At 41.2% G+C, this 23,244-nt stretch overlaps 2 protein-coding genes across 2 annotated transcripts in view; both read left to right on the top strand.

Moving 5' to 3' along the window:
* Positions 1-3,694: 3,694 nt before the first annotated feature.
* On the top strand, positions 3,695-11,849 carry LOC121377817. Its single transcript, XM_041505916.1, has 3 exons — positions 3,695-3,833; positions 7,993-8,331; positions 10,982-11,849. The coding sequence occupies exons 1-3, from the start codon at positions 3,695-3,697 to the stop codon at positions 11,572-11,574; spliced, it is 1,071 nt and encodes a 356-aa protein (XP_041361850.1). The 3' UTR covers positions 11,575-11,849.
* Positions 11,850-14,518: 2,669 nt separating this feature from the next.
* Positions 14,519-23,244, top strand: part of LOC121377694 — a 15,410-nt gene continuing 6,684 nt past the window's right edge. Inside the window, exon 1 of the mRNA XM_041505775.1 lies at positions 14,519-14,651. Within this exon, the coding sequence (XP_041361709.1) occupies positions 14,576-14,651 (76 nt within the window). The 5' untranslated portion in view covers positions 14,519-14,575. The remainder of the gene's footprint in view (positions 14,652-23,244) is intronic.

Genomic DNA, 23,244 nt, shown 5'->3' with positions numbered 1-23,244 from the left:
TGATTTGTAGAAGGCTGTTTACCTTTAAATGTCACGAGACACTCCATGTTTCTGTAGAGTCATTAAATACAAAGTGTCACACTCCTGATCTGTATTTCGACCTCGATGGTGTTGTGGTTACGTCATCGGATATAAAGCTGGTAGGTAATGATGACACGGTAGAGCAAAAAGGGGTGGCCTGGGGAGATAGCCTCCTATAATTATAAATGGGAAATATACTATTAAAAAAAAAGGTTTAGGATATCCCATAAGAAAGGGTTATCAATAGGACACGTTTAATGCTTTAAGGCGGTAAACCATGTAGACATGATAAGGTGCCATTCGATGATGTATTACAATGTTCGGTAGATTTCTGGGGACCAGTGATTTCAAGTGATGAAGGCAAACGCACATCTACTGTCAAACACTGAGTTCCATGATCTACATATTAACCTGGGTGTGACGTCATGGGGTTATTCCGGGGTATTTTAATTAATTAGGAGCTAATTGTTCGAGATGGTGTAAACATTGTCTTGCCATTTCCTTTGTATAATGTATTGATTTAAAAAAACAAAAACAAAAAACTTGGTCGCTACCGTGTGTTTGCTCTGATCGGATTGCCTTATACTGGGATGTCCCATCGTGCTATAAATAGAGCGCACACCACTCCAAGTGGCTCAACTAACATAGATTCGATTCTTGCATTTCAATTTATTCAGCGATGAAGACGGACGTTAGCCCTTGCTCTCTCGATCTACCCCCCCCCCCCCCCCTCACCTGGGGGGACTTATGAAGACATATGGAATGCTTATAGAGTACCGGGTCTCGTACACCGGGTCACGGGCAACCGTGACCTTGGTGTACGGAGACCGTATTCAAAAGAAAGGAAGATGGAGGAAGAGGAGACGTGTGCCAGCGGCGGCGCAGGGGAGGGGGGGGGGGGTCAAAACCGGTGGCTAAACCGCCGGCGGCGACTCCTTCTGTTCGACCGCCGAACACCGCTCACCCGAGCAAGAAGACAAGAGCAGAAGAGGTTCCGGCCCCGGATGTTCAAGCTTCTCTGCAAACGGAAGAGCCGGAGACGGAGTTTGACACGGAAATCTGCGTCACACCGTACAACCGGCCACCTGCACCAATTCCTGCGAAAGCGCTTCCGGACTTGTCGCCGATTATACTGGCGACACCCGTTGAGGCGCAGGCCCGGAAGGTGGCCGTTGTCAAGAGGAGGGCGACCGCTCCCCCGGGGGCCATACCAGCCAAGCCGAGCCGCCCCTCTCAACCGCCGGAGACACACACAAACAACCAGTGGAGCAGTGGTCACTGCAGGCCAGCCGTCTCCCCCAGCGTTACCATCAACTGGTTAAGTACAACATCCGGGATGAACGCCAACTCATCAGCAGACCCAAGGCCCTAGCTTACAATCCATTGCCAGACAATCCAGACGAAGGGGAGTTCGCTGTACATCGACTCAAGATGCGGGAGGGACACAACGCAGTTTGCGTCACCATCTGCCGGAGCGGAATATTCAGCCAAGGACTGCTACTCTCGGAGATGGACAACCCGACACTACATCGCGTTCTGAAAACCGTCGCGGGGACTCACTACCGTTCCATCACCGAGGCGTTAGCAGCCTCCGACTACCGGCAGTTCCTCCTGCAGCTTGAGACCACCGGGTACATCGGAACTCCATAGACGCCAACCTTTGCTAGGACAGGTATCAACCTCCTTTATTGGGCTAGTTAGAATTTAAACGTTTTAGAAGCAGTTAAAAATTCTTATGTTTATTTTTTTATAAATAGTCTAACGCATTTTATTTTGGCGCCCGATCAATTGCTCAAAATCACCTTAAAAACCTTTTGGCCGAGCAGTCTTAACTATTTTGGGTTAAATTTTAGAGTCCGGACATGTATTTGGATGCAGTTACTCTTTGTAGACTTAGGTAAAATACAGGCTTCACCGAGGAATCGAAATTCAGCCAATCAGAGCACGGCTCCCACTCGGTGTACTCCAAGTTTGCGAAGTGTCTGCTATTTGGTCCGCGCTCGCGTTGACCCTACTAAATGGCTTTTTTCCAAATTCCGCCCACCTCGAACTTACCCCCCCCCCCCCCCCCCCCCCCCCCGCTCCTGCTCCGGAGTTAGTCACTGGCGAAGTCAGAGGCTAAATCCGTGGTGGGCGTGCCTGAACCTTCGTGGATAGGGGCACGTAAAATGAGTTGTCCGTCCGTCAACTAACATATATGTACACCGTTATTGACTATACGATACGCAATTTTAGCCACTTTACAAGTCGGAATTAGATCATATAAAGCTGTGTTAACCAACACATGTTTAAGTTATTTGTCCTTGATGTACATACATGTTGTTTCGTTTAGTGTGTGACGTGATTGGGATGACTGTGGTCTCCACGAAGCGCAAACACTAATGACATGACGGGCCTGCTCTTTTAGTAAAGGAGTGAAATGAGCTATTTTTCAAGCATTGTGCATTTTTAAGACCATGAATTTGCAGAAAATGATTAATGTTTGGAGTTGAAGAAATGTGTGATTTCCATTTTGCTTCCTCATACTCAAAAACACTTTTATTAACTATTCTTTTCCAAATTTGTTTTGGAGGAAATATGGAAGTTTTATAAAAGTTATTTAAATATGTAATCAATTTATATTTATAAAGTATCCTGTGTATGTCGCTTGCAAAACCAACCGGAACGGGAACACACTGGTTCTTAAAACATAGTAACCTACTTGTTATAATACTGTAGGGTAAACTCCATGCAGGACAGTGAAGGAGATGTTGTAGAAAATGTAATTTATGGATATCTATTCTGAATTCAATTGAAATGGTACCAACTAACCCTAAACAAATAACTGTTCGTGTCCTTTTAGGTAGACCTTGTATATTTTTTTTACTGCAAACCCAAAAGCCCTTTCTAAAGCCAATAACTCGTTTTGAGTAATGGTGTTCCATAGTTCACAGCCGTAGAGTGCTTTAGATAAGCACAAAGTGTTGACTAACTTCAAACTAGTGGTTGGATTCAGTCCGTGTGGGTGACACCCTGATTGTAATAGTATCCAATAGTATAGTAAGGTCCGGTCCCAGTTATTTAGATGCTTATTTAAAACGATACCAACATGTTTTATAGAATGCGTATAGGGTATTTGTTTCCCATATAAAAAGAGATGTAGGTCTGTGTCTTGAGTTGTTTGTTCAAGTTGAGAAAGTGTAATTCAGTTTTATAATTATAATCAATTGCAGTGAAGCTTCCATCACTGTGAGATAAAAATGTATATTAAAAAATAAAATAGAGCCCCAAACATATTGAATTAACGCTATAAATGACTAGGTGTTAGTGTTGAAAGTGGGGAGAATTTTGAAAATAGCAATTAGTAAAAAGGTTAATAGAATAAAACAAAAAATATTACAAGCCAAAAATAAAAAGAATTGACTGCTCGGCCGAATATTTATATAACTTGGAGCATTTTAGAAGGACAGTCCAAAAATAAATAAGAGAAAGAAGAGAGGATCGGACTATTTAATAATATTAAAAATAGAAGTAATTTCGACATAAAATTTTGAATGAAGGTCTAAAGTTTAAAGTCCGATCTATATGTCCACGTGAGTGGCCTCGTTAAGGCCGTTGGGACGGTGCTTGTGAAGATGGAGGCCTTGCCTTGTCAGGCTGGTCGCTCGGCTGAGCGACGGCCTTCCTCTTCGCAATGTCTCCTGCCCGGACCGCCGCCTTCCGAACTGGGAAGACTGGTGACAGTGGCCAATTACGTGTAGGCGGTGGCGTCGAGGGAGATGGAGGTCCGTCTGCGGGCGCCTCGCACATCAGCGCGTTGAGAGCATCCCTCGGTGTTGACGACGGGTCCGGATGAGCCGGTCCCTTTCGTCTTGGGCCGAGCCGGGGGCGGCGACGCAGAAGGAACCGCCAGTTTTGTCCCCCCCCCCCCCCCTCAGTCGCCCCTGGCGCACGTTTCTTCTTCTTCCGTCCTCTTCCCTTCCTCATCTGCGAGTCCGACTCGCCGTACACCAAAGTCACGGTTGCCCGTGACCCAGTGTACGCGACGCGAAACTCCAGCAGCGATCCAAAGCTTGCAATCAAGCCCCCTAGGTGAGAGGAGGGGCAGGGGGGGGGGGGGTCGAGAGCACAGGCGACAGCGCCCAGCTTCATCGAGAGTTACCGGCCTCGGTGGCGTCGTGGTTAGATCATCGGTCTACAGGCTGGTAGGTTCTGGGTTCGGATCCCAGTAAAGGCAGGCACCGAATCTAAGCCCTGATTGAGTGCTCCGCAAGGCTCAATGGGTAGGCGTAAACCACTTGCACCGACCAGTGATCCATAACTGGTTCAACAAAGGCCATGGTCTGTGCTATCCTGCCTGTGACGGTTGATCCACCAGTTTTGTCCCCCCTTCCCCCCCCCCCTCCGAGCCGCCCCTGGCGCACGTTTCTTCTTCCTCCGTCCTCTTTCCTTCCTCCTCTGCGAGTCCGAGTCGCTGTACACAAAAGTCACGGTTGCCTGTGACCTGGTGTACGCGACGCGAAACTCCAGCAGCGACCCAGGTGGAGGGGGGGGGGGGGGGGGGGGACACGCCGAGAGCACAGGCGACAGCGTCCATCTTTGTCGAGAGTTAGCTTGGAAGTGATCGGGTATACACAGTGCGCTACTACGCATTCACTCGGGTGTGATCGTATTGATTTCCCCGAACACCTGGCCTGTGTATTCCTATAACGACCACGTGACTCGCGCCGTTTGCCGTATATGGTATTGGTTACTATCCATTGTTATAGCTTAAAAAATGAGCTCATCAACACTTGCATTAGTGCATAAACTGCGTCGACCTGTCCTCTACGCGGCTGACCTGTGACGTTGTGCATACATTGGCATATTAATGAGTTATTGTGCATATTAATGAGAAACAGCCCACTGACCTGATTTCCGACCCCTAATAATATACTACTGACAGTGTTTTTCAGTTAGTGTGTGACGAGTCTGTAGTGCAAATGAACGGGAGTTCCTGCTGTCCCAGAGAAATTACGAGACATTGTCTTTTACAGTGTAAAAGACAATGTCTCGTAATTTCTCTGGGACATTCTGCTGTTTTCCAGTGTAAAAAAAAAAAGTTAACATAATACCAAGTGTACGGTATTGTTAACCTTTTGATATGGTATACACGCATCTCATTTCATTTCAACTTATTTTCGTAATTATATCCAATTAATGTTAGCCTGAAAACACACACACACACACACACATACACCTCAGCTATCTGGGCTGTCTGTCCAGGGCGATGGGTTTGTTGTTAGTGTTTAGTGGATAGTGAGGGAGAAGAGGCTAATAATGTAGATCGTGACAGGCTTCACGCCAGTTCAAAATCATAGAGTAAAGTCACTTCTCTCTCAAACGTTAGAGAGGGCGAAGTTTTTAATAGCAGAGAGACTGGAATTTTTAATAAAAAAAAAAAAAAAAAAACCCTGACTAGGCACTCGGCGCCTAGCGCCTTCTCGCAGAAATGACATTAAGAAACTCTACATCGACATGTGTGTACGCCATACTCGACTGACTTTTTTAAATGTAGAGTATCGCTATTTATCCAATTATTTCGGTCACTTCAAACATACCGTGTACACTACACATCGGCATTTCATATAAACAAGGATCCACCTGGAGGAATATTAGTGGCCTGATGTAAGTTCGTAGCCCTATAGGGTGATGGGTATCATAGAAGGAAGGAAATGTTTTATTTAACGACGCACTCAACACATTGTATTTACGTTATATGGCGTCAGACACATGGCTAAGGACCACAAAGATATTGAGAGAGGAAACCCGCTGTCGCCACTTGATAGGCTACTCTTTTCGATTAGCAGCAAGGGATTCTTTTATATCCCACAAACAGGATATTACATACCACGGCCTTTGTTACACCAGTTGTAGAGCACTGGCTGGAACGAGTAATAGACCAATGGGTCCACCGACGGGGATCGATCCTAGACCGTCCGCGCATCAAGCGAACGCTTTACCACTGGGCTACGTCCCGCCGCGGGTATAACAGAGTGCGTTAAACACGCTGAATCATCGAGCTGGGAAACCTTTGCATGCATGAGTTGTCTCCCATATCACCCTTCATATTTGGTGAGGGGACCACCCGGGCCATCACAAAACTGAGGGTGGACATTCTGATTCCTGAAAATAAGTGAGAAATTTGACCTTATGTAAAAAGTTAACTTGGTGAAAAAAGTGTCCGCTTCTGCTAATTGGTTGTAAAATGTTGCTAACCGAGATGCATTGTTAATTTTACATGGTTGATTAAGAATGTAAAACTAATGACTGAATATGTAACAATTACCATGGTACTGTGGTGCCGTTGTAGTGTGTGGGACGGGACGTAGCCCAGTGGTAAAGCGCTCTCTCGATGCGCGGTCAGTGTGTGATCGATCCCCGTCGGTCGGCCCATTGGGCTATTTCTCGTTGCAGCCAGTGCACCACCACTGGTATATCAAAGGTTTCATAATTATAAAATGGAGGGATGGTCACTTGTGAGATAAAACGTGCAATGTATTGCGTTACGTAAATGCTGAACGGTCCCTAAACATGGCATGCACGGAATACATATACCGTGTGTAAACTGTTGATCATCTAGTTTCGAATGGCAATAGAAGTCGCCGAATGACGTCGTCAGTACATGCGGAAGATTTTCGGAACACCGTGAATAATATAACACAATCACAAACTTCCTGTGAAATCCACACACACAATAACACTGAAACCACTCTATCCCTTTCAAGTCAGTCTTCAAATTCACTTTCCACAAATTCAACTTTTGACAACTGCTATTTTAATATAGTAATTGATAAATCTTCTAAATAATTTGACGGTCTCCTTTAGTTCAAAATTCATACTCTAACCGCTTTACAACAAATCTTCTATTTAAGTATATAGGTCGTTCCATTCCCAATTAATTATCGTTTGATTTTTGATTTTTTAAAAACTGTTTGCGTTATCAGTTTTATTTTTTTTTCTTCACATTTGATTCAGAAAATTTAAATTTATAAAACCTAATGTAAATCATTATAATGAATTGGAGATTTGACGGAAAAAAACGAATGCAACTTTCTAAGGGAATTCCTTTATTTGTGTATTGATACAGTTAGAAATCATTGTGGGATAGAGTTCGATTGGGTTTTTTAATATAGTTTTGTATAATGACAATATTAATGCATTTGTAATTATAAGCATTGAACGTTATATTTTTAACGCGTTGTGCCATTCATACGGTGCGTAAAACGGTTTTGGTGTTTAGCATCGCATGGACGTCAAAAATATAACGTTCAATTCTTAAATGTCTATTCCCGAAGAACTGGGAAAGTCCAACACGGAAAACGAAACGAGTTTGTAAGATTGCCTATGTTCTATTTATGATTTAACTTCAATGTGTGTTATCAATTTTCATGGCTATGGTATGCACAGTTTGTATTATGTTTCTTAAAGTTTTATTTTAACAACGACACCAACAACAATATTATTTGAATAATATATAAACATTTTATATGTGGTAATAACAACAACAACAACAACAGCAAAACAACAATAATTCCAACAACAGCAATAATAACAGCAATAACAACAGCAATTAATAATACGACCACTACTCCCGTCACCATGATACTCATCATGACTATCATTAATATCATCATCATCGTCGCCATCATTATCACTATCGTTAATACGATCATCATCAGGTCACGTAATTGTGCACGGAGGTGTATGTGTTTTCGCGCGTGTAAGTTGTCGATTTGGTGTTTTTGACAAATGTGACAGAGCTGCGCTCATGTCTCTCTTTTGATCTGTTAAGCATTTTCTGCTACAACTTCTAATAGAAGCTTCGTTTTTGTGGCCTGTCATATACATTATGTGTCTCAGTTCAAAACTGGAGTCATTTAAAGCCTAAATTGCGGTGGCTTAATGTAAAGTCTCCACCAAAACTTTCGTGTTTCTTTTCTTTTCTTGTAGGTGTTTGCCTGAATCTTCCAAATTCCACAGAAGACCAGAAAGTAAAGCTAACGTGCACAATCAACGATGCCCAGGGTTTTACCGGCAAGGTGTTAATAATCCAGTCAGCCGGAAAGAGCTCTCAAGCTATTGGCTATTTTGCTCAGATGACGTCGAATTGCTCTGACGTCATGCACGGGACCACAGGTCGCTGTGGAGCAGGAACCAATAGCATCGACTCGCGTTCAAAGAAATACAAGGTCTTCACAACACTTGCAAGAGGTCCCGTTGATTACTACTGTCAAGCGTTCTCTGGTGACGTCATCTACTTCAGCAATGCTATAAAGTACCCATCGTCAAGTAAGTGAACCAGACGGGGATCTACGATTTTCGGGGAGGGAGAGGGAGGGATGTATATATAGACAAAACTAATGACTGAATATGTAACAGTTACCATGGTACTGTGGTGCTGTTGTAGTGTGTGGGGCAGGACGTAGCCCAGTGGTAAAGCGCTCTCTCGATGCGCGGTCAGTGTGTGATCGATCCCTGTCGGTGGGCCCATTGGGCTATTTCTCGTTCCAGCCAGTGCACCACAACTGGTATATCAAAGGCCGTGGCATGTACTACCCTGTCTGTGGGATGGTCCATATAAAAGAACTATTGCTGCTAATCGAAAAGAGAAGCCCATGAAGTGGCGACAGCGGGTTTCTCTCTCAATATATGTGTTGAGTGCGTCGTTAAATAAAACATTATTTTCTGTTGTAGTGTTCCTCCGACACCATGCACGTCCGACACCATAAAGCATGTTTATTATTTCCAAATTTGAACCAAAGTATTGATATTTTTACAATGCCAGTGTGATATTAGCATACATTTTCATAACTAAATTCAGTTATGATCATCAGTATCAATTTTATATCCATAAAATAATTTAAATAAAGGGGAGTTTATCGAAGTGTAATATAGGTAGCTTCTTGCCAAAAGTATTAATTGTAAAATTATAGTCATGAACTAACTGTTCATGCCCATAAAAAAGAGTAACAAACCCAGTAATTGCATTTTGTGGCAGAATTTTACAAATTGGAAATTTGTTTTATAGAAGATCACGACCAACAAGTTCAATATGACATAACATTTGGGAAAAAACCCACATTTACATTCATTTTATAATCACAAGTCAATTATATACTGCAGACATTATATGTGGAATCAATAAATATCACCTATCACAAATAAATGCAAAAATAGTACAATGACACTTGCACCTTGTTAGGGGGGTGGTCCCCATCGTATATGCTTCTAGCTTTAGAATAATGAAACTTTTCTGGTGTGCTGTGATCTCATAGTGATCATGCATGTAGGTAGTGCCATTTTTTCTTGTGCTTCTATCAGCTGTAGATGCATATTAGTCTTACGCCCCCCCCCCCTCCCCCCGCCCACACACACCCCACTCCATGGGTTATTTTTTATAATGAAATAATGAAGTTTATGGCTAATATTTAAGATTTTTTTTCAAAACAAAGAACTGCTTTAAAGAAAAGATATGTTCAAAACGGGGGTTCATCCCCACCCCACTGAACCCCCCTCCTGTGATGCACCTGGTAATTGTTTTTCTTTTTTAATTTTAAATCCTGTTTGTTGTTACTATCTTGTCTGTTAAATGTGATGAATGTTTTTCAAAACGTGTAAAGTTGTATTTCACATGCGTGTAAACACCATGCTTTTACATCTAATATACATTAAAAAACATATACCCTATAGGAACAGGACACAATATTTGTAATATGTCCTCGCACATGACACAGATTTAGACATAAGCATCAGTGGGTGACAAATTGCAGTTTGTGTGCATACGCCAGACACCATGCATATTGTCCATTGTACACCTAATATGACATAAGGATGGAATAAAGTTTTTATTACATACCCATTAAATCTTACTATATAAATACAGCTCTGAATACAAGAATTGAATACAACTTTTCGTATTCAACTCAACTGCCGGAACTATACCATATTCAACGCTACTATTTATAGCACATGGTTAGGCCTACCGGGAATGCCCTTCGCGATATGTAAACAAAGTTTGTGATTGGTTTGTTTAAAATGTTATTTTGTGGAAAATTTGAACTGAAAACAGACGAAAACGGTGACAAATATTTACAATTTAATGAGCGCGATACCAAAACTTGAGACGGGAACACAACTAACCAACGAGCTTTTAATCCACGATAGTTAAGGCCGACGACAGTCACTTTTTGGACCCTTGTTTTGGCTTCGTTACATCGTACACAATAAATAAAACATCTCCAACCGTAATTTTGTGATATGATATATTTGACAAAAGGTACGTTTTATTTCTTTCATCTTTCAAAACTTCAAATTAATATTTTGTCCAGAATTTTGAAAAAAAAAGAGAAAAAAAGTACCGACCTGTAAACAGCGTTGTCTGCTTGTTATAGGAATTTGACAGGGGTCAAGTTTAGTAGACTAGTTTTTATTTTAATGTGGCGCAGCATTGTAATAATACAGCTAATTGTGAATTTAAATGACGTCAGTATTCCAATGACGTCACTTTGCATCTCCTTAGGCTGTGTTCATACTAAACACGGACGTCCACCGACGATTTCCGTCGGTACCGAAAAAAAAACTCGTGCACGGCAAATCGCATTTAATTCTAATGGGAGACGTAAAAGTCGTTCTTACTAAGCACGGCACGGCACGGACGTCCACCGACGGAAAATTTCAGTTCGTGCATGCACCACTTTTTCCCGTCCGTGCGTGTCAAGGGACGTAATTATTTAATTTTAATATCGTTACCATTGTACCGCGACTTCCAATTTTGTTTTGTTTTCATTCTGTTACTTTGCACAGATAGATGGATGACGAAACATTGATCGCCGCTGCAAGAAAAAATACGTGTTTATTACTAAATGATGTATTGTTTTCTCCATCTTTATACTTTCAGTGACGGCGACAGAATGCAAGAGCAGATAGGTTTCCATTCGAGATTACTTTCTCAAGAAGTATCGAGAATACAGAAGCTCCACATCTGGTCAAGCTGCAAGCAAGAAAAAAAAATGGCACCTCTACGACTTTTTAACGTTTTTAATACCATCTTGCTCCACAGGACCAACCAGTGGCAATCTTCAAGAAAACGAAGACGACACCGCAACATCGGGTGACGAAGAACAGTCTCAGAACAGCCCACTCTCTATGCAATCAAAAGATAATTCTCTAGCAGGACAGTTCAAGAAGCCACAAAGGCGTCTTAAGAGAAATGCTCAAAGTGCTGGTATGTCTGCAATCGATATGGAAGTCCTGAAGGCCCTTAAGGAACCAGAGCCACAGCAACAAATCGACGACAATGTAATGTTTTTCAAAAGTCTTTTGCCCTCTCTCAAACACCTAGATGAAGTGCAAACCATGGAATTTCGTATGGAAGTACAACGGCTCGTACTGACATACTTAAGATCAGCACGTTCAAACACAACTGCTGTTGAAACCTCCGCAGTGGGTGTCGTAAGTCCTCCGCAAGCAACTGGTTCTACTACCATTTACCATTTACCAGCGCACCGAAGACGCCCGCAATTATTACCATGAGGACCCATACTACTGTCAGAATACATATACACACTAATTTTGACATTTGACACCACTTTTGTTTACATATTTCACCAAAAAAGGACATAATAATGTCACAATGATAATGTTTATTTCAGTCATTTGTTTCTGTATTCCAGTCATTTGTTTTTGTATTTCAGTCATTTGTTTTTGTATTTCAGTTGAAAGTACAGAAGAAGAACCAGGATTTTATGAGAAACTTTTGACCAACTTTGTGAACAGACCACAGGTTTATTAAAAAGGATATTAATGCATACAACGTTTGTCTCTGTGTATGAGTTTGTGTGTGTTATTATACATGTTTTCATATATTAACATATTTTTTATTTATTTATTAACATATTTTTTTTTAGTTATTTTATTATATTGTGAGGTGGGTGGGGGGACTAGTGGGTTTTTTCCTTACTTTTTTTCTGGGGACCAGTACCTTCTGAGTTTGTGAAATATTTTCTAAAGAAAAATAAAATACACACACACACACACGCACGCGCACGCACGCACGCACGCACTCGTACATATCCCGAGACACATGCATGCGCCGTTTGACCAGGTTATTTAAACAATCTCTTACCTAAGTGTCAACACCATGCGTTCTTCAGGTGAAATTGGTTTGCGAAAGTTCGTAGATACTTTCTTAAGGTCTGAAGCACACAGCTCTAGCAGATCATGGAAGATGTTTGGCTTCATCCTCAGGTACTGGGTAAATTTTTGTGAATCATTCAGCAGCTCAGGCAATAAATGGTGATACTCTCCGTGTACATACCGTAATCTGTTGATTGGGTGTACAGAAAATCGGCGGAATGTATGCATTATCTTTCGTCTTTTCTTCCACCACCACCACAATATTATTTTTTGTCGCCTTGTACGCGCCATTTTATTTTGTTTTTTCTCGACGGAGAGAAGATGTGCGTGGCTGTTTTTCCGTGGTTAGTATGAACGCTTTTACGGCCACTGACGCACGGAAAACGTGCGTGGACGTCCGTCCGTGTTTAGTATGAACATAGCATTACAATAACCATAAACTGGGTACATGACGTTTCCTTTTTGGAAAAATTCCAATGTGAAATTGCTATTCATTTTTTTTTTCTTAACATTACTAATGCACCTGGATGTCTTTGAACAAAATCTTGTGATTAAAAAATTGCACCTTTTACGAAATATGGATTTCTAGTGAAATTACGGTAAAATATGCTATATTTATTGTGTACGAAGCCAAAACAAGAGTGCGAAAAGTGACTGTCGTCGACTTTAGCAACAATGCCGTCTCCTCACGTAGAAAACTTGAATGAACTGTCAACCGGATTATTCAGTGGAGCGATGATTTATGGAGGCACATTTAATATAAACTTAAACTTTTCAGCAAAGAATAATTGCATGAACATCAATAAAAGAAAACATACCGAGTGAACAATTCTTGACATTTTTCTTCGTTGATAAAACTGGCACGCTGAAGGTTTTCTGATGTATTACGAGCAAATTAAATCGTATATTGTTCGTGAATTTTAGCTATTACATTGTCTTTAAAAGGCATTTCAAACAATATCATTAAAATTATAGGTAACATTTCACTCGTTCTTTCTTATTTCTGTTTATTGTTGAAATAGAACTATATTCCTATGTGTAATAATTGGTGGTTCTTCGGTCCGCGTAGTAACTCAGCTGACCTAGTTGTGTAAATTTAGAAATCCCCGTCATTAGCTAGCAGTGTTACAATTTCTAAATTATTATTTGGAAAAAAAAATTCCAATTTAGGGTATGTAATAAATACAAAACTACATATTATGTGGTTTTGTCTATATACATGACAGTGATGCCCTAGTAGATTCTATTAATGTATAACAATAAAAAGTTATGGAACTTTCTGTACATTTATATAATGCTTGACTAAAATATCTGAAACGTACGTCCGACACCACGCAATTGACATGCTGCTAGAAAAAAAATGGTTTGTTTAACGACACCACTAGAGCACATCGGCTATTGGATGTGAAACATGTGGTAATTTTGACATATAGTCTATGAGAGGAAAGCCGCTACATTTTGTTCCATTAGTAGCAAGGGACCTTTTATAGACACCATCCCACAGCCAGAACAACACATACCACGGCCTTTGATATACCAGTCGTGGTGCATTGGCTGGAATGAGATTCCCGTTCGAGAGCTAGACGATCTTTGCACAGAGCGATCATAACCGTCCAAATGTACGTCTAAATCTCGAACGGCAGAGTATTCGGGCTAATTAATTGGGAACAGCTGGGTGTATGTTTGTAAAGGTTTCATAATTTTAAAATGGAGGGATGGTCACTTGTGAGATAAAAGTGCCATGTATTGTCTTATGTAATTGCTGAACGGTCCCTAATTATGGCATGCTCGGAATACATATACCGTACCGGCCTCGGTCACCCCGGTGGCGTCGTGGCTAGGCCATCGGTCTACAGGCTGGTAGACACTGGGTTCGGATCCCAGTCGAGGCATGGGATTTTTAATCCAGATACCAACTCCAAACCCTGAGTGAGTGCTCCGCAAGGCAAGGCTCAATGGGTAGGTGTAAACCACTTGCACCGACCAGTGATCCATAACTGGTTCAACAAAGGCCATGGTTTGTGCTATCCTGCCTGTGGAAAGCGCAAATAAAATATCCCTTGTTGCCTGTCGTAAATGAGTAGCCTATGTGGCGACAGCGGGTTTCCTCTAAAATACAGTGTCAGAATGACCATATGTTTGACGTCCAATAGCCGATGATACGATATAAAAATCAATGTGCTCTAGTGGCATCGTTAAATAAAACAAACTTTACATATACCGTGTGCAAGCTACCAAGCATTTAGTTTCGATTGACAATAGAAGTCACCGAATGACGTCGTCAGTACATGTGGACGATTTTTGGAAAACCCCGCATCAGTGATGTCGTGTCTGTAATACACACGCCCTGCTTACGCGGGAATTACATATAGTCGTTACATCGTCGTTATAACGAATCATGTATGACACAATGGCCGCCAGATCGGCTTTGATGAGAGTTTCTGTTTTCTCGGCAATGTTCCTGTACTGTACAGGTGAGTATGATGATGCACTTTTATTACACATTCGATCTTACATGGGGGGGGGGGGGGGGGGGGGGGGGGGGGGTTGGGGGGGTGGCGTAGCCCAGTGGTACAACGCTCGCTCCGTCGGTGGTTCATTGGGCTATTTTTTCTTTCCAGCCAGTGCACCACGACTGGTATATCAAAGGCCGTTCTCATAGAGAATGTTACACCCCTGCACCTGGGGGGGGGGGGGGGGGGGATTTTTTTTTGTTTATAAAAAATGAAACAGTATACAAATTAAACCCTGGCATGTGTATGCTATTTTCTGGAGTAAAATAAAAAGATTTTCTGCCCTGCCATCCGGAGGGTACTGCCCTGCTCTCTTGTATGCGTTTTTTTTTGTTTTACCCGTGTCGGCCTATATTGTGGTGCGTTGCTTGTCTTTGTTCATGCTCAGGTGATAACATCGGTAAGCGCTATTTATAAAACGGCGATAACGAAATCGGGAATTCCCGGTTTAATCTACCGTGTGCGTTAATGTGAAATGTCTTCCTCCTGAATAAAGTAGATTTGAATCATCACCTAACATAAAACAAACAAATCGATCATCAGACATTTTAAGTATGGTAATGCACAGAATCGCGTATTATAACAACATTAATTTTTCGCATATGATATGACGTGAATAATGTATATTGTAAAATCAATGCAAGTGAGCCTATAGTGTCTACGGCTGGACTATAAAAAGACGATAAATTTAAATATTTCTCCCATTTGTGACATCAGTATCTCTGTCATAACGTAATGTTATAAGGATGAAGACGATACATTTAAATATTTCTGCCAGTTTTCACATCAGTATCTCTGTCTTAACGTAATGTTATAAGGATGAAGACGATACATTTAAATATTTCTCCCAGTTTTCACATCAGTATCTCTGTCATAACGTAATGTTATAAGGATGAAGACGATACATTTAAATATTTCTCCCAGTTTTCACATCAGTATCTCTGTCTTAACGTAATGCTATAAGGATGAAGACGATAAATTTAAATATTTCTCCCAGTTTTCACATCAGTATCTCTGTCTTAACGTTATGCTATAAGGATGAAAAGATACATTTAAATATTTCTCCCAGTTTTCACATCAGTATCTCTGTCTTAACGTTATGTTATAAGGATGAAAAGATACATTTAAATATTTCTCCCAGTTTTCACATCACTATCTCTGTCATAACGTAATGTTATAAGGATGAAGACGATACATTTAAATGTTTCTCCCAGTTTTCACATCAGTATCTCTGTCTTAACGTTATGTTATAAGGATGAAGACGATAAATTTAAATATTTCTCCCAGTTTTCACATCACTATCTCTGTCATAACGTAATGTTATAAGGATGAAGACGATACATTTAAATATTTCTCCCAGTTTTCACATCAGTATCTCTGTCTTAACGTTATGTTATAAGGATGAAAAGATACATTTAAATATTTCTCCCAGTTTTCACATCAGTATCTCTGTCATAACGTAATGTTATAAGGATGAAGACGATACATTTAAATGTTTCTCCCAGTTTTCACATCAGTATCTCTGTCTTAACGTTATGTTATAAGGATGAAGACGATAAATTTAAATATTTCTCCCAGTTTTCACATCACTATCTCTGTCTTAACGTAATGCTATAAGGATGAAGACAATAAATTTAAATATTTCTCCCAGTTTTCACATCAGTATCTCTGTCATAACGTAATGCTATAAGGACGAAGACGATAAATTTAAATATTTCTCCCAGTTTTCACATCACTATCTCTGTCTTAACGTTATGCTATAAGGATGAAAAGATACATTTAAATATTTCTCCCAGTTTTCACATCAGTATCTCTGTCATAACGTAATGTTATAAGGATGAAGACGATACATTTAAATATTTCTCCCAGTTTTCACATCACTATCTCTGTCTTAACGTAATGCTATAAGGATGAAGACGATGATGATAGTAACAATATTAATGATAGTGATAATGATGAGGACGATAATTATGATATTAATGAAAAAAACGATGATGATGATGATGAGGATGATCATATTAACGATAGTGATAATGATGGCGACGATGATGATGATATTAATGATAGTCATGATGAGTATCATGGTGACGGGAGTAGTAGTCGTATTATTAATTGCTGTTGTTATTGCTGTTGTTGGTATATTGTTGTGTTGCTGTTGATGTTGTTATTACCACAGATAAAATGTTTATATATTATTCAAATGATCTTGTTGTTTAAGAAACATAATACAAAATGTGCATACCTTAGCCATGAAAATTGATAACACACATTGAAGTTAAATCATAAATAGAACATAGGCAATCTTACAAACTCGTTTCGTTTTCCGTGTTGGACTTTCCCAGTTCCTCGAGAATAGACACATTAATTTGAAAACCTGCACGTTAATGTGGCGTGGATCTCGTAGTTGAATATTTAACCTCGGCACAAACATATGTATAGGCCATTTGGTGTCAAATAAAGGCAGATATATGATTGTGATTAATTAAAGTGTAAAGAGCTGTGGGAAAAAGTCCGATACAATACAAAAACGAAAAGAGTATAATTTAAACATTTAAAAAACACGAACGTTACATTTTTGACGTTCATGCGATGATAAACACCAAAACCGTTTTACACACTGTATGAATGGTATAGCGCGTTAAAAATGTAACGTTCAATGCTTATAATTACAAATGCATTAATATTGTCATTATACAAAACTATATTAAAAACCCAATCGAACTCTATCCCACAATGATTTCTAACTGTACCAATACACAAATAAGGGAATTCCCTTAGAAAGTTGCATTCGGTGTTTTTTCCGTCAAATCTCCAATTCATTATAATGATTTACATTAGGCTTTATAAATGTTAATTTCCTGAATCAAATGTGGATAAAAAATTATAAAATTTAAAATAACTGAACATCAATTGATAACGCAAACAGTTTTTTTTCAACAACAAAAAAAATAAAAATAATAAAAATAAAAATCAAACCATAATTAATTAAGAATAGGACGATATGTATATTTAAATAGAAGATTTGTTGTAAAGCGGTTAGAGTATGAATTTTGAACTAAAGGAGAGCGTCAAATTATTTAAAAGTGAATGTGAAGACTGGCTTGAAAGGGATAGAGTGGTTTCATTGTTACTGTGTGTGTGGATTTCAGAAGACGTTTGTGATTGTGTGATATTATTCTCGGAAAGGACAGGTCACGTAATTGTGCACGAAGGCGTATGTGTTTTCGCGTGTGTAAGTTGTCGATTTGGTGTTTTTATCAAATGTGACAGAGCTGCGCTAGTAGTAGGGAGGCCTACCTGGGGTAATTACCTACATTCCTGTGATCACGTGACCTTGGTAGGAGACAATGGCACAATGGCCTCTGTGTAGATTGGTGCAGGTGTGTGACCTTGGTAGGAGACAATGGGTTTGGTGCAGGTGTGTGCCCTTGGAAGGAAACAATGGCCTTTGTGTAGAAGACAATGACACAATGGTCTTTGTATAGGAGACAATGGCATATGTGTAGGTTGGTGCAGATGTGTGACGTTGGTAGGAAACAATAGCCTTGGAAAGGTATGCGATCATGGTAAGAGACAATGGCCTCTGTATAGATTGATGCAGGTGTGTGACCTCGGTGTATTCAATTCAATGTATTGCATATTACCAAACAAACTGGTGTCAGCAAACAAACAAAAGCAAAGAAACATACAGCACTATTAACAACAACAACAATTAATAATAGCAATATTAATGTACAGGCCAGGTGTAAGTCTGACGTCGGTGTTGGTTTTGGCTTCATTGTATAACGTCTATTGTGTTGTTGTGTTTTGTATTCACAGTTGTCATACATATGGATGTTTTTTCACAGTGTTTTATTCTAGACACCCAAAATAATAGCCGTTAAAATATTTCTCGGGGGAAGGACTGTAACTGTTTGCTGACTGTTTGGTTTAAAGTGAGGCTTTCATGTCGCCAGACAAAATGCATGTGTGATGATTTGTATTCATTTGTATTTCTTTAGCACATTGTCGACGTTTTCTTTGTTGCCGTCATTCAGCCATTCATTCATTCGTTTAATAATAGAGGAGTACAAAGAATGAACGATCAAGAGCTTTCTATTCAGTCTGTAAACCTTTATTAATAGCTATTTTACAACTGTCGGACCACATCCAAAAGCATTTTATTAAGACCACACAGTGTTTAACACTTAGCCACCAGGTGAACAGAGGTAATAAAACTGCAAAGGACATACCGACGCGTGGCCCGTCTTAAGTAGCAGAATAAATTTGTTATGGCATGCACACTGACCGTCAAAGTTTGTTTGTGTTTAGAGGACATTGATTTATTAATCATCGGTTATTGGATGAAAAACATAATTTTGACAGTTTTAGAGAGGAAACCCGCTACATTTTTTCCATGAGTAGCAAGGGATCTTTTACATACACAATCTCATACCCCTTATGGGGCCAGTATTTCATAATTAAATACAAAGTTTTGTGTGTGCGTGTGTGTGTGCGTGCGCGCGCGCGCGCGTGTGTGTGTGTATGTGTGTGTGTGTGTATGAAACACTCCAGCCCATTGCTTTGAAGAAATAACGCGTGACTGCAACTCAACGATCCAACCTAACCTATGCTGTCCTGTACACACAACTCTTTCTACTATAAAGTAGCGGCAGAAATATTCAATCACAAATCTAGTTATAGAGTAGAATACACATAAAACAAAGCACTGGTTTAGAGAGAGAGAGAGAGAGAGAGAGAGAGAGAGAGAGAGAGAGAGAGAGAGAGAGAGAGAGAGAGAGAGAGAGAGAGAGAGAGACGATATGCCACACGTGATTAATCCATTAGTGTAAATCGGCGACACGCGCGCCGCCATGGGTTTAACAAGTAGTACGTGTTGACCAAAGGCAAATAACTGCATTTTTAAACAGAACATTTATCTAGAGTACTAGCCGTCTTACAGGGATTTTTAATTACCAAATGGGTAAATACAGTGATCGATCTAGGATTGATCCCCGTCGATGGCCAAATAGGCTATAGCCAACCGGTGCATTATGTCTGGTATATCAAAGGCCGTGGTATGTGCTGTCCTGTACACAGCTCTTGCTACTATAAAGTAGCGGTAGAAATATCCAATCACAAATCTAGTCATGGAGTAAAAAACACAAAAAACAAACGCAATGGTTTGGTTTTTCATTTTTTTAATTTCTATAGTACAATCGCTGGTCTGTCTAGAGACGACTATGCATGCAATAGACACACATTGGGTTACATCGAGAGGCCTTAAGGGCGATATGTAAATAATATGAGTGTTCATTTCTCTTCACCTTCGTCCTCATCATCAGTATCATCATCATTGGTATCGTCGTCGTCTTGTTCGTCCAAATATTCGCCAATCCAGGAACGATACTGATTTAATTTAGAACGAATCTGTGGTTTCACATCTCTGTCTGGATTCACAAACTGTAGAATTTTCCTGGTGTTGGGACCTTTGTCAAAGTAATGCATATATGTCAGAAAGCGAGAGTACGTGTCTTTAAATAACTTCCATTGCAATGTCTTCATGTTTTTTTCGATGGCATCTTGGGACATGCTTTTTTCTTCGTAGCGTTTCCTCTTGCTTTCGAAATAGTCACAGTTGATGTCGAATTCACGCTCGATCATCAGACGTACGCCTTCGTTTTCCAAATCTGAAGACGGCTCTTTATTTCCCTCCTCGCACGTTTTCACGTGTCGCTGCAAGTCACTCCCGTCTTTAAAGACCAGACCACACGTATCGCAAGACTGCATCCTCTTGACTTTTTTCAGATAGGGCTCTACCTCATCTTCTTCTTCTTCGTCGTCACTTTCGTAGGCGGGTATGTCTGGTAGTTTTTTCTTGACTGCGTTTCTTTGCATGATTTGCTCGTAGAGTTCCTTCTCCGATGATGGTTGACACACTTCTGAGACATTCGCCGTTACGCTCGTGCTTATATACCATCCGGACGGCCCCGTCTCTAAACCATTAGGTCGAAGGCGTTAAAGTTCGGGAGTGGTCGGTTTCAAGTCCACCAAAAGATGTCCGTAGGGCCTGTGGATAGCTTCCTCAAACCGCTGCATGAAATGACGAGTATTTCCAGGATACATCTGCTGTGCCAAGGATAGGACTTGCTGCTTGTCGATGGGGTTGTTGAACAGTGCCAGGTAATGACAGTTTCTTCTCTGTGTCGGGTCCTTGCTGTTATAGAGGTTCTGGTTGATGGCAATAACAGAGATGATTCTGTGGTGACTTCCTTCCGTGAACAGATCGATGATGCGAGGATTTTTTCCAGCTGTAGACATCAGGTCATCCAACACGATGAGATTTCTGATTCTGGGATCCAAATCACGATCCTTTTCCAAATTCTCAGGTATACCTTGAACAAATTTTACTCGAGCAACCATTCTGATCGTATCATAAAGGGGTCGCCATCGTTTGTAGAGCCAGATAATGTGCTGAGGAGGCGGGTGTATTTTATCATCTCTTAGCAGTTTGTACAACAATTTTTTTTTTCCACACGACGTGGGTCCCGACACGATCGTGGTGAACGGATGTAACAATCTTAGGGGCTGCTGCTGCTGCTGCTGCTGCAGCGGAGCAGGAGCTATAAGAGCCCTAGGAGTAGGAGCTATAGGAGCCAGATGAGCTATATGAGTCAGATGAGCAGGAGCTATAGGAGCCATAGGAACCAGAGGAGCCGGAGCAGGAGCTATAGGAGCCAGAGGAGCAGGAGCTATATGAGCCAGAGGAGCAGGAGCTATATGAGCCAGAGGAGCCGGAGGAGCAGGAGCTATATGAGCCAGAGGAGCCGGAGCAGGAGCTATAGAAGTTCTAGGAGCCGGAGCAGGAGCTATGGGAGCCAGATGAGCAGGATCTATAGGATCCTTAGGAGCCAGATGAGCTATAGGAGCCAGAGGAGCCGGAGCAGGAGCTATAGGAGCCAGAGGAGCAGGAGCTATAGGAACCAGAGGAGCAGGAGCAGGAGCTATAGGAGCAGGAGCCATGGGAGCCTGGAGTTGAGATGAATGGAAAGTCTTCTAATGGCGTAGCATATTTGATGGTTTTGAAAAAGTCCTTGGACATACGGGACACGATCGTTTTTTCATGACATGTTCTGGAATAAACCAATTCTGATTCATGATGTTGACTGTTGAAGTGTTCGACGTGAACTGACGATGTCGAAACTGCCATGCCCCCTTTTATAGTCTTCTCAGAAATGCTTGTGCCGTTTTTGCCCAGTCTGCTCTCGTCGTTTGTGTTCCACGCCACTCTGTTCTCGTTTCCATTTCTGCTCGGCCTTGGCTTGCTCTACCACCTGCTGCGTTGGGGAGACCATGACGACTTTGGGTGCCGGGGGCTTGTTCTGTTCCTCTTTTTTTTATTCCACGTAGGGTCGTAGAGTTCTAGACATCGATCTTTCCACCACGTTGAATTTCGAAGTGAGGCTGAAGTTTGCCTTCTGCTTGCAACTTGTAGAAACGGGTCCACTCGTCCACGTCGGGAACGTACAACTTGTATTGGTCTGAAATGTTACTTCTCTGAAGGTTCTACCTCAAATGACGATGCTACCCATTACCCTTTTATTTATACTCTCTACAATTTCGCGCATGCACACAGAGATTAAATTTTGTGTGGTACGTATGACCCATCCCCCCATCCCCAAGAATAGCTCGTGCACGGCTCAGGGCCACTCTCGGGACCACACTCACGGCCTCACACAGGGCCACACTCAGGGCCTCAGGGCCATACTCAGGGCCACAGGGCCACACACACACCCTTAAATTAATAACCAACAAAACGTGTTATTCACGAGTTTATTTTACAAAACTAAAAGTATTACACCCATGTTTATGTCATCACACATACGTGTTTAATGTCTGAACACATTGTTAATGTAAGGACATCTAGGGGACAGTCTGTAATGTTCCATCACTGGATCGTTCATTCTCTGCCATCAGTAGGCGCGTAGCCCGCAGCAGTAACAGACGACGGCATCGTGGTCTCCCGTGTAGAAGAAACCGGCCTTGACGAGCTCCCTTGATTTCTGGCGTAACTGTATGGGCCACCACCCGACTGTGTAGAGTCGTCTGTAGAATCCTCTTATTTCGGGTCGATGACAGAACAAGTCATGTCTCGAAAGGCCATCCCATTCGTCATCGGCGTCGTAGGTATCATCAGGGTCCGTTTTATATTCTCGAGCAGCATCAGTCTGATCCATAGGTTCTTTATCCACGATTTCGACGGGTTCTCGGGTATCCATGGGTTCTTCATCCACGATTTCACCATCTTCAATTATATCCCCAATATCACGTGTAGCATCCGTTTGATCCATATAATGACTACTCTTCTCATCTTGTTTGGTAATCACTCTTTTACATTTGATTGTATGTCTTTCTGAACATTTGCAGACCAAGACGTCGTCCTCGTCGCTACTGCTGCTGATACTAACACTGCTCGAATATCCCGATTCCATCTTCTTCGTTCCAGATAGAGTGCAACAAGACACAAGAATGTCAGAATCATAAAAACATGTCTGTTCTCTAGCACAGTCATAAA

The sequence above is a fragment of the Gigantopelta aegis genome, chromosome 7 (genome assembly GCF_016097555.1).
Source record: "Gigantopelta aegis isolate Gae_Host chromosome 7, Gae_host_genome, whole genome shotgun sequence".
Taxonomy (NCBI): Eukaryota; Metazoa; Mollusca; class Gastropoda; order Neomphalida; family Peltospiridae; genus Gigantopelta; species Gigantopelta aegis.
Note: the sequence above shows the minus strand (reverse complement) of the source record. Positions and strands in the feature narration are given on the sequence as shown.

What these genes read in the sequence shown, in the direction of transcription:
- LOC121377817 (XM_041505916.1), top strand. Translation starts at nt 3,695, where the DNA reads ATGTCTCCTGCCCGGACCGCCGCCTTCCGAACTGGGAAGACTGGTGAC. An exon ending in CGCGTTGAGAGCATCCCTCG is followed by an intron (nt 3,834 to 7,992) that starts GTGTTGACGACG and finishes CTTTTCTTGTAG; the next exon opens with GTGTTTGCCTGAATCTTCCA. An exon ending in TATAAAGTACCCATCGTCAA is followed by an intron (nt 8,332 to 10,981) that starts GTAAGTGAACCA and finishes TTTCCATTCGAG; the next exon opens with ATTACTTTCTCAAGAAGTAT.